The 11,519-nt window shown below is 39.5% G+C and overlaps 1 protein-coding gene across 2 annotated transcripts; it reads left to right on the plus strand.

Annotated features, from left to right (window-relative positions):
• The first annotated feature begins 284 nt into the window (after positions 1 to 284).
• slc34a2b (solute carrier family 34 member 2b) lies at positions 285 to 7,252 on the plus strand. Of its 2 annotated transcripts, XM_007550757.2 has the most exons (13): positions 285 to 438; positions 1,549 to 1,596; positions 1,687 to 1,818; positions 1,910 to 2,038; positions 2,188 to 2,331; positions 3,413 to 3,524; positions 3,606 to 3,801; positions 3,883 to 3,975; positions 4,212 to 4,323; positions 4,770 to 4,937; positions 5,201 to 5,317; positions 5,399 to 5,523; positions 5,960 to 7,252. In XM_007550757.2, exons 2-13 carry the CDS (start codon positions 1,551 to 1,553, stop codon positions 6,506 to 6,508), a joined length of 1,923 nt encoding a protein of 640 aa, XP_007550819.1. In that variant the 5' UTR covers positions 285 to 438; positions 1,549 to 1,550; the 3' UTR covers positions 6,509 to 7,252. The 2 variants fall into 2 exon arrangements, with proteins under 2 accessions (XP_007550819.1, XP_016526176.1); XM_016670690.1 differs by lacking the exon at positions 285 to 438 and having other exon boundaries at positions 960 to 1,596.
• The last annotated feature ends 4,267 nt before the right edge of the window (positions 7,253 to 11,519 follow it).

Consider the following 11,519-nt stretch of genomic DNA (forward strand, 5'->3'; position numbering starts at 1 on the left):
TCCAGCAACCAGAGGGCAGCTTCCTTTATGACACCACCTGAGGCTCCAAACGTTTCCAAGCCACACTAAACATTTATAACTGCGTCGTGTTAGTATTTTTTTGGCCTTATTAAGAGGCAGTAAGGTATTCTATGAAGGTCATTTTAATGGAAGATGATTCAAAGGAAGTCCCTCGCGTCGTTTTGTCAGCACGCAGTGTCAGTGTCAGCGAAGTGAGTAACTATTATTAATCAGATTATTGGCTCTGTTATCAGCCAGGCGCCGCTGCTGCTTTGCAAAGTGCTTGTACTCTGGCCCGAGGTGCGCGACCTTTGAACCGAGCGCGGCGGGCGCGCGCGCCGCAGCTGGCTCTATAAAAGCGGCGCGGCGCCTGGGAGCAAAGCGTCAGGTAACCCAGGTGAACACGGCGACTCCAGACACACAGGCGCTCCTCTGCAGGTGAGTACACTGTCCCGCTTCTTACGCTTAAAGACACCGAAACGAAACGGGGTTAAGACGTTTAGAAAAGGAAACTTCCTTATTTACGATTCCGAGCTGAAGAGATGCACCTGCGTTTTAAAATGCGAGGTTATTTCTTTGACAATGATTATGATTGTTTTTGGTTTTTAATCTGGTCTGTTACAACATAAAGAGCCTTTTGTATCTCATACTCCTGAAGTTGTCACGCTTTTTACTCTTGAATTGATCATAACTGAATCATTCTTCTTTAACGATGTATAAGGTTAAATCAAAATACAAGTTACTGATTTATTTTTATTTAAATTTTTTGCCAATTAATTATAGTTAAACGTAATAATTAACCATTAAGGAAACTCACACTTTGTGACAACCAACACCAAAGCAATGTCGATCATCCCTATTAATAAAATGTTTCAGTAGAAATTGGTATTTCTTTCTTTTTTAAATCACTGACTCATGACAGATTACTTTTTATTTGAACAGATTGTCCTTCTTTACTCCAGAAAAATATTGAAGAATTGATTTTATTTAGAAAATGGACTGAGATAAGCACCAGCAAGTTTTGATGGTATTTAGACAACATTAGAGACTTTAGTACAAATATCTTTTCACTTAAAATATAAAACTGTGTTTCTGGTGGAAGAGGTTTCTATTAAAATCTTCCCGATTCATAATAAAAATGAGTCAAAATCTGAATTAGAAAATCAAAGATCAGCAGTGCTATTGGAAAAGCAGTATTGTAACATTTCCCCTAAAATTTTTCATATAACTTTAAATTTAGATTTTTTTCAGATAAAACCATGAGTGCATCTAATAGTGGACACCTGGCTAACGGTGGTAGTTCATATCATAACATTAAAAACAGCATGAAAAACAACTTGTGGAAATGACAAAATCACCTCGTCTGGATTTTTTCATGTTTCACAAAACAACCGCTGCCAGCTCAACAAGTTTTCATATCGCTCTGTAGCGTAGCATTAATAATGAATGTGATGACCAAAATCCCGGTCATATCAGGTCTGCTTTGTGTTTCTTTTAAATCCATTCCTTCGACTTCATTCTGTTAACTTCTCGTCATTTCTTCAACAGTCATGGCACCGAGACCACAAGAGGGGAACGACTCGTCCTCCACCATGAGTAGGCTCTTTTTTTTTTGGATACGCCTGAAGTCTTCCAAGCTGTCATTAACACCTGTGTTTTCCAATCCCTCTGCTTGTCTTTCATTAGGTGACAAGTCTAAGGGTAAAGATAAGGAAATGCCACCACCTTACTCCAGCTTGGACCTGGAGAATGAAGAGCCTCCTGAGGAAGATCCCTGGGATCTCCCAGCACTCAAAGACACCGGGATCAAGTGGTCAGGTGAGGCAGCTCCCCATTCTTATCCCATTCCTTCTTCTAAAAGCTGACTCTGACTCAGTGTTTTGCTTTGTTTTTCTTTCCTGCCGCACAGAGCTGGATACACGAGGGAAGATAATGAGAGTGCTGACTGCCATCGTGAAGCTGATTCTGCTGCTCGGATTACTCTACCTGTTTATTTGCTCGCTGGATGTTCTCAGCTCTGCTTTCCAGCTAGTCGGAGGTGAAAACTAAATTATTGCCGTGGGTCACTATGACTCATTGTGTTCCGTCTTTGCACATTTATGCTCTATATTAGACAATAGGGTACTTTCGTGGTGTGTAGCCTATGAAGTACTTCCCTATTGAACCTTGATGTTTGTGTATTTACAGGCAGAGCAGCTGGGGACATCTTCAAGGACAGCGCTGTGTTATCCAACCCTGTGGCTGGGCTGGTGATCGGGGTGTTAGTCACAGTGCTGGTGCAAAGCTCCAGCACCTCCTCATCCATTGTGGTCAGCATGGTGTCTTCTGGATGTAAGTAAGACAAGGACCGTCGCTATGACGGTCTCACTGAATGACAATGTTGAGCTAAAATGCCTTTTCTCTTTAATAAAGTGATACTGGGCTGATGTCAGTCAGGCTGTCTGGACAGGTAGACTCCTCTGTCAGCTGTGTAACACTTTAGGTTGTAATTTTGGTTTTGGACCACCATAAATATTTCTAAACATTCACATTTAAAAAAAAAAACTTTCTCGTTTGTGTGAAGCAACAAGTAGTAGAGGACCAACGAACCCTGTGTTGCTGCATATTTCACACAGCCTCAGAAATATTCCATTATTAATTTCACTTTCTCAGACATCTCATGAAAAGGACTGGAAAGTGGAAAACTTAAATAGCTTTGAAACCGTAACTTTGTCAACTTTGCAAATAGCATAATAAGGGCCAAACTGACTGATTTAAATTGGAAAAGCCCAGTGAGGAAAATAACAATTATGAAGTAGTGTTATAAATTATTACTTGATTGGTTTTTTTATGAACAAAACCTTTTGGTAACATGTTAGCACTGAAAACACTTGTAGGTCACATGATCCTGCTTCTGAATCTCAGAACATTGAACTTATTTATCAAACCACAGCTAAGCCAAAAAGTATTCCTTTGGTTTTTATTTCCTTATTGGATGTGATATTAGTATTTTTGGCCTAGCTCCATAATAATCTGTTAGAAAATCTATGAGAAATCATAGAGAAATCATAGAGAAAAATCTCTATGTTAGAAAATCTCTTATCCTTATCCTACAGATTAGGCTAAGAATGGCTTTCCGACCTGAAAGACACTGGAGCTCAACATCAATATGGAAGCATGCTGAAAGTTTATGCCAAAAATACAACAGTCAGTCAATAATGTAATAACTTACAATATCATTAAAAAGTTATTGTCAGTAGTGGTTCAAAAACTGATGTCAGTATTTGCCGTTCCTACATGATTGATTACGACGTACCTTGAGACTGAAAACTCAAGGTACGTTGGCCTAATTTTTAACTTGGGCCAACGGTAAATGCAAGCATGACAGCGGCATTATCGATACCCATCAATTAATGCTTCTGCTTTTGTTCAGTGCTGGACGTGAAATCTGCAGTACCGATCATCATGGGGGCCAACATCGGCACGTCGGTCACCAACACCATTGTGGCTGTGATGCAAGCTGGAGACCGAAATGAGTTCCGCAGGTAAACAGGAACCAGGAAGTAATAAAATACAAAGGGTGACCTCCAGCAAAGTGTTTATTGCGTTGTTTTCTTTACCTTTAGGGCGTTCGCTGGCGCCACCGTCCACGACTTCTTCAATTGGCTGTCGGTGCTAATCCTCCTGCCTTTGGAAGCAGCGACGGGCGTCCTCTTCAAACTCACCGACCTCCTGATCAAGTCCTTCAACATCGAGTCCGGAGAGGACGCGCCCGAGTTGCTGAAGGTCATCACGGACCCCCTCACCAGCTCCATCATCAAGGTGACAAAATGAGTCGAAATGGGAGGGCTTGGATTTACTGCTAAAGATTCGGGCAAATGAAACACTTCCTTGTCCTCTCAGCTGGACAAAAAGGTGATCGAAGAGATCGCAACTGGCAAAGATGTTACGAACAAAACTCTGGTCAAAAGATGGTGCAAGACAGAATCAAACGTGGTAAGAAATCAACAATTGCTGCATCACATGAAGACAAATCAGTCGATAAAAATAGAGTCTTGGAAGGATAATAGAGTTTCTAAATCACTGATATTGTTCTTCCCAATCTGTGACCACAGTGATTCCATTGTGTGAGGTCATGTTCTTTAAAAGGCAGTTGTTTGCTATAACAGGAAGATGATTGTCTGCTGCTGGATTGCTTACTGTGTTCCCTCCTTTTTTTGGACATGTCTCAGACTTTCTGGAATACCACCGTGGAGAAGTGCCCGGAAGGTCAAGTCTGTTGGATGGAGGGAGACAAGATCTGGACAGAGATGAACCAGACATTTACCAACAACATTGAGAGATGTAATGCCTCCCTGAATGTTTTTTTTTATTTCCTTCTTTTTTGGGGGGTTGGTTGAGGAACTACTACAAAGAAATCAGGACAATCTGATCCACCAAAGCTCAGTGAAACGTAAACGGGCTATTTGGCCAAAAAAAGGCTCCTCTGATGTCTGAACAATGCCAACCTTTGAGATGCTGCAGTGGCTCGGTTTATGCCCCGGCTTCAGTATCTATCTTGCTGAATAAGTCTTTTCATGCAGCCTTTCTCTTGCACAAGTCCATTACATGGATCACTTACTCAAAGTATTCTGCTCACGCTTAAAGTAAATCACTTGTTTGGTTTTGTGTGCTTCATTTTTACTGCTTTCTCTTGCACAATATGCAGTTCCAGTTGTCTCAAAAACTTGAAATGTTTAAGAGAGTTTACAGTGAGGTAGCTCATTGTAAATGTGGACACTTCTTTGCAGGCAAGCACATCTTCGCCTATGTTGATTTGCCAGACCTCGCCATAGGCCTGATTCTGCTGGCCCTCTCTCTGCTCGTCCTCTGCACCTGCCTCATCCTCATTGTCAAGCTGCTCAACTCTATGCTCAAAGGACAGGTGGCTGTGGTCATCAAGAAAGTGCTCAACACAGGTATAGACATTAAGCGCCACACATTCGCATGCTTTGTGAAGCCTGTTTGATAGTCAGCACACCTGTGTCGTGGTGGTGATGCTTGATGAGCAGCACAGGCATAGCCCTCCTGTTGCTCCTAGCTGGACTCCAGGTCCAACGGTACTGGAGCGTCGCTCAGAGAGCTCAGGCACAGATTCTGCTTTTCCAAAGTACTTTTCTTTTTGGTGCTAATAATCATACGCTACCAGCTCATTAGATCCAAACTTGTCATTCTGTTTCAGACTTTCCCTTCCCCTTCGGTTGGGTTACTGGCTACATTGCAATTTTGGTGGGAGCAGGGATGACCTTCATTGTTCAGAGTAGCTCCGTCTTCACATCGGCTATAACACCTCTTGTTGGTAAGTCGCCTCGAATCCACTTAAATTCTTTTTGTTTAATTTTACATCCTAACTTAAATCTTGTCTATCTTCATTTGCCAGGTATTGGTGTCATTTCCCTTGAGAGAGCTTACCCGCTGACCCTGGGATCAAACATTGGCACAACAACAACTGCTATACTGGCCGCAATGGCTAGCACTGGAGACAAGCTAGGCAGCTCGCTGCAGGTATGCTGGCTGCGGTGCTCCAACAACAGTGATGTCATGTTGGTTTATGCTTAATTTTATTGTGACTGGCAAGGCAAATTTACCAGAGTGATCAATGATAAATATGATCACACCTAAAGATAGGAGAAAGATAAAGAGTGCTTGATCATAGAGTATTTATTATTTCTAGAAATGACCACAACATTGAGAGTGAAATGCCTGTGTAAAAAAACCATCAAAATATTGCAGCAAAAGTAATGGCATTTCTACCCATCCATTCTGGCTAGCATTTTTAATACAACTGAAGGTAACAGTTACTTGATTGTGCTTTAAAATGGCACCGTGTGGCTGGAAAACGCACAATACTGCCCTTCTGATCAGCTTCTCACACTTATCTTGTGCTTAACATCGTTTATTTGTTAACGAATGTATGTAATTTGTGCGTTCTCTTGCCTAGATTGCTCTTTGCCACTTCTTCTTCAACATCATGGGGATAATCCTGTGGTATCCGATCCCCTTCATGCGGGTGCCCATCAGATTAGCCAGAGGCCTGGGGAACAGAACTGCCAAATACCGCTGGTTTGCAGCTCTCTACCTCATCCTGTGCTTCTTGGTGTTCCCCCTGACCGTGTTTGGACTGTCCGTAGCCGGCTGGCAGTACCTGGTCGGCGTCGGTGTGCCCTTCGCGGCCCTTGTCATATTCGTGATTGTCATCAACGTGATGCAGTCGCGATGCCCCCGCTTCTTACCCAAGGTTCTCCGCAGCTGGGACTTCCTGCCCCTGCCCCTGCACTCCATGGCGCCATGGGACAAAGTGGTGACGACCTCCATGTTCTTCTGCAGCAAATACTGCTGCTGCTGCTGCAAGTGCAGCAGCTGCTGCCGAAAGGATGAAGAGGCGGAGAGGATCTCCAGGGCCAGCAGGAAGAGCCTGGCAATGTACGACAACCCCGCCATGTCCAGAGACGAAGAAAAGATGGAGCACGAGAGAGCGACGCAGTTTTAATTTCGTCGGGGGGGTTTTCTTGTGAGCCGGTGCAATATTTAATGCAACTGTATTCTCGTGACACATTTCTTAATTGTTCATTCCTTCTCAGGTTGTGGTAAGGTGTTGATTATCCAATGACAAACTGTAATATACACTGCCTGTCGCCATGGAGACTACGGACAAAACTGTCACACATGCTCTCAACAGGTCTGCTGTGTTGGGCCGTCTGATGTTTATTTAATATTTCCAAAATCATTGTACATAATACCTGTCTTCTATAAGTTCATATATAGGTTTCTGTGAATACAAGCTTTTTTTATTATATTTGAAATTATTTTCACATCTGAACATTTTGGATTCCAATGTAGCATTTTAAATTTATTATTATTTGCCTATGCTAACACTCAGTATTTAAAGCTGTGTAATATTTGTATATTTAAAAAATTGCTATTTTTAAAGTACTACTTTGTCGTCTTTTGAATATGGTTTGTCTGTTATGTTCGGGAATTACAGCTTGCGATCATTTTTTCTACTCAACGTGACATATTTAGCTAATTTGAGGGTCAGACAGAGCTGATCCAGCAGGTTTCACATGACTGATGAGAATGTCACACTGCAAAAGAGCAATGTACTATCTGTATTTGGGTCTAATTTCTGCTGCAACTATCTTAGTACACTTGAAATGAGACAAAACTAACTTACTAGTAATTTTAAAGCAAGATTTAGGAGTTTGCTTAGAGTCAATAATTCCTTAATATTGATGAAAAAGTGCTAGTTCCAATAATTATTCCACTTAATACAAGACATTTCTCTCATGTTATAAGTGAAATAATCTGCTAATGAAACAGATCCTTTTTCATCAAGGTGGGGTTTTTTTGTTTGTTTGTTTTCTTAAAACTACCTCCAATATCTCTTGCTGAAATTACTTGTTAGTTTTGCGTTATTTCAAGTGCGCTAAGATATTTGCACTAGAAACTAAACCAAAACTACTTGGAAAGACTTGGTGTTTTTGCAGTGTAGCACTGGTGTGCTGGACGAAGTCATGAACGCATTCCTGTGTTCGCAACATTCCTGTGTTCACTGATGTAACAACAGGTTTGAAGAGAGATGAATGTCATTCTGAAACCACTTAATTACAATGCAGGCAAAGCAACAAAAACATGCAGCTGAAGAGGTAGATTTTGCCCTTATATTACACTAGAGACCAATTTTACATGTAGAGAAGACATACAATATATATAGATATAAATCAGGTTTAAATAAGACAAAGGTTGTCCAGTTCTTAAAGTGGTAGTACAGATTTTTTTTACAGCTGGGCTTCAGTTGGAAGGTTACGAGCAGTTGGCTTTTTGTCTATAAAACACTACTCTGTTGGCACATTATATTTTTATGCACACTTATAAGAGATAAGTGTGCTTTTGCCTATCTATCAATAGGCTTTTGCCAATCTATCAATAGGCTTTTGCCTGTTGATAGATAGGCAAAAGCCTATTGATAGATAAAGTTGGGGCAATCTAAAAGTACGTCTATGCTTTGCTGAAACACCTGTAACCTTTCACCCCACTTAAGGAAGTTTGGTCAAACAGGCACAGGAGCAAATTAACCATTAGCCAAATTATAGCAAATATCCTGAAGGTTAAACAGACTTCAGCAAAGCTGCCCTGTTTTTCCATTCTTAAGCTTCCAGCCTTTTCTTTTTATGAAGCTTGCTGGAGTTGGGAATGTCTTTTGAACATTCTAGAAAAGGTAAGAGCCTTCTCAAGGAAACGCTGATGTTAGCTGTGGTTAAATATGCTAATTCTGCTAATCGCGCTAATGTAAGATGCTCAAGAAGATTTAAAATGTCAATCATTTCTATCCATTTTAAATGAGTGAAACCTGGTTTTAAAGTAACTGTTGTTGCACACAAACAGTTGGCCTTTGCGTCAGGTCCAAATATAAATAATTAATGAACAAAGAACATATTGAATGCTGTTTATTTTAGTTCCTAAAGAGAATCAAATGAAATCTTTGTCACCAGTTCAATTTTACAAAACAAAAACAGAAAAATGGAAATCAGGCTAATCTCTCTATATATACAAAAATAAAATACAGTAAAAGTTATGTCACACATTACATGTTGACTGATCATAATATTGTGACACTTTTTGATAACATGCATTAACTTTCCCTTTTAAAAGAAATTAGAATTGGCCCTTTAAACATGGTTTAAGAGAACACAGTGACCTGAGGCCCATAATAAACGCTCTACCACCCACACTGCCACACCTGCCACCTTCTGCTCAGGTATTTCTAGGTGAAAGAGATTTGCTGGACTTCGAGTACATTACATTCAGTCTGAAATCCTCTGTTCTATTCACATAATCATAATGCAATCATAATTAATTTCTAGCTATCAGTTTCAGTGCAGTGGAAAATCTCCAGTATAGGGGAGCAATAGCTGAGTGGCTACAGTGTATTAGCTGTTCTACAGGAGCTACGTGTAAGATTGTAAACGTGGAGTCGTTCATACTCATATTCCAAAAACCAATGGTAAACAGTTGTTTATTTGTCACTTTATTGGTTAACAGCGATCATTTATGCCCGTAATAAGTGTGTAAAAAAATGGAACTGGTGAGTTATGAACTGTGGCTGTGCGTGCTGTCCTTATCAGGGTTAAACTCAGGACTCCTGTGAAGGACTTTTATCATCTGCAGAATTCAACCATAAAACCTACTGGATCACGTAAAAAAAAAAAAAAAAAAAAAAAGGCAGCTGCAACGATTCAGAGGGAAATATCAGCCGGCAGAATAAATACAATGCAGAAATGTGGAAAAATGTCAAGTGTAAATATTCAGCAGGACTTTATCAGTGAGCGCACACAAAAGTCAGTATCGTCCGGCGCCTGTGTATCGCGTATTTAATTTCAGATGCTCTCCGGTTTCACCTCAGAAATAACCGGAACAGTTGGCTATAGGGGGCTTTTATTATGAAAAGTTCAACAAGTCCCTGTCGGCATAGAGGACTTTCTTTATTTGATGTCAGGATTAAGTGACGGTGTGACATTCAGCAGGTCAACTTTTAAACCTCGAAATGACAAATAAAACTGTTGACCACGTGGCTCTGACTGACGTTTGGGCGGACGAGAAATTGGGGGGGAACCAACAAAATCAAATGGATCAGCTGATGAAAAAAAATTATAATTTATGATTTGTTGGATGTGCAGCCCTTCAAATGTTTCACGGGCTTTTAAGTGAGCCGTATCGCGCAATAAACTGAATTACTAACACTCAAGGTCAGCCGCGCTATCAGCTCATTAAAACTTGGCAGCATAATTGCTCAACTGGGGATCATAAAGCGCTTTTAACTCCATAACCACTACAGATCACTGTCTTTATTTTTTATTTATATTTTGTTCTCGTTTTCTCACATTCTCAAACGTGCAGTAGTTAATTTTTTTTATTTGATAACTGAGTTCAGCTTTGCAGACAATCTCAACTTGTTTTATGATTTTGTTAAACATGTACTGGAGCGTTCCTCATGATCTTTTTTTGGGGAAAAAACTTTTTTACTTAAAAATTGGTGGCAAATGAGTACATTTCTGTCATTTACTTGTTACATTTGGATAATAAACAGCAAAAGTAGCATTTTGGTAAACTGGAAACAGTTACAGATGTGTTCCTAGAACTTTCCTGTTTGTGCTGTTTGAAGTCCTTTAGAGTTTTTTTTTTCTTCTCTTTCTGAAGCACTGAGTACCTTTGCAATGAACTTTATGAAAATATTGCTGCACACTGCAGCTCAGCTGGCTAAAATCACGCTCCCATATCCTTTTCTTGCTTACAAAAAAGACAAATCCAGCTGTTTTCAGATATATCAAATGGAAAAGAAATAAACTTTTTGATTACTTAAAGCATATTCACCACCAAGTATCGTCCTTTTAGATTCTCATGAGAGCTGAAGCGCAAAAGACATACTATTCTACAAAACAGCGTCTGAGTTCAGTGGATTTTTTATGTTTTTCCTTAAGATTTATGATCAAAATAACAATAAAAGAATGCCGTAGATAATATTATATCTGTAACAAATGATGAGTCTTATAGCCAGCTGCTGGATGAAATATTTACGGTCGGATTAAAACAAAAGTAATGAGATCATGTGACACAACCCCGATTCCAATGAATTCGGGACGTCGTGTAAAAACAGAGCGCAGTGATTTGCAAATCCTTTTCCAGACAACATTCAGTTGCTACAAAGACAAGACGCTTAACGTTCAGATGGAAAACTTTTGGAAATATTCACTCGTTTGGAATTTGATGCCTGCAACATGTTCCAAAAAATAAAAAAATTAAATTAAATCACTCGGTGTGGTTACCATAAGACTGTTGTATTGTTACGTGAAAACACCAAAACAATGTTTTTATTGTTCAATTGATAAAATACCAAACATGGTATTTTTGCTGACACTTTGACCTGTTAAAACAGATTTTAACAGGTCAAAAATGTTGTGTGTCGAGTGAATAATGCTGCTGAATATATTTTTACACATTCATTTTAAAAAATGTGAAATGTGTAAATCCTAATTAATCATAATGCAGAATCTTTTGTGAAAAAAAAACTGACTAATTTTCCAAATAAAACCATTGTGGTCACTGTTGCATCATGATGTAAACTGTTAACATATTAACAATTTAAATCGTGTTTGCATGTAAACTTTAACTATATTTGCAAAAAAAAAGTAAAATTTCTATTTCCCAATAAAAATAAATAAACAGTTGTATACAGACAACCCCTTTCTTCTGTTTTTGGAATCATACATTCTAAAAATAGAAAACTGTGTCAACTTACTGTACAAGTGAAAAAAAAACTTTACAACTACAGCAGATACAGGTTGTATACATTTGCATTCTTTTATTATTACATTCTTGACACCAGGAGAATTTGTGCTGTCGCGGCGGCAGCAATTCGCTCTATCAGTAATTAACGGTGTTGGTCAGAGCATCCAGATGGACAATAAACCAGCTATGTGGGCTCCTATAAACCAATGCATGAT

This window comes from Poecilia formosa, unplaced genomic scaffold (genome assembly GCF_000485575.1).
Source record: "Poecilia formosa unplaced genomic scaffold, Poecilia_formosa-5.1.2 Scaffold37, whole genome shotgun sequence".
In the NCBI taxonomy this organism is placed as follows: domain Eukaryota; kingdom Metazoa; phylum Chordata; class Actinopteri; order Cyprinodontiformes; family Poeciliidae; genus Poecilia; species Poecilia formosa.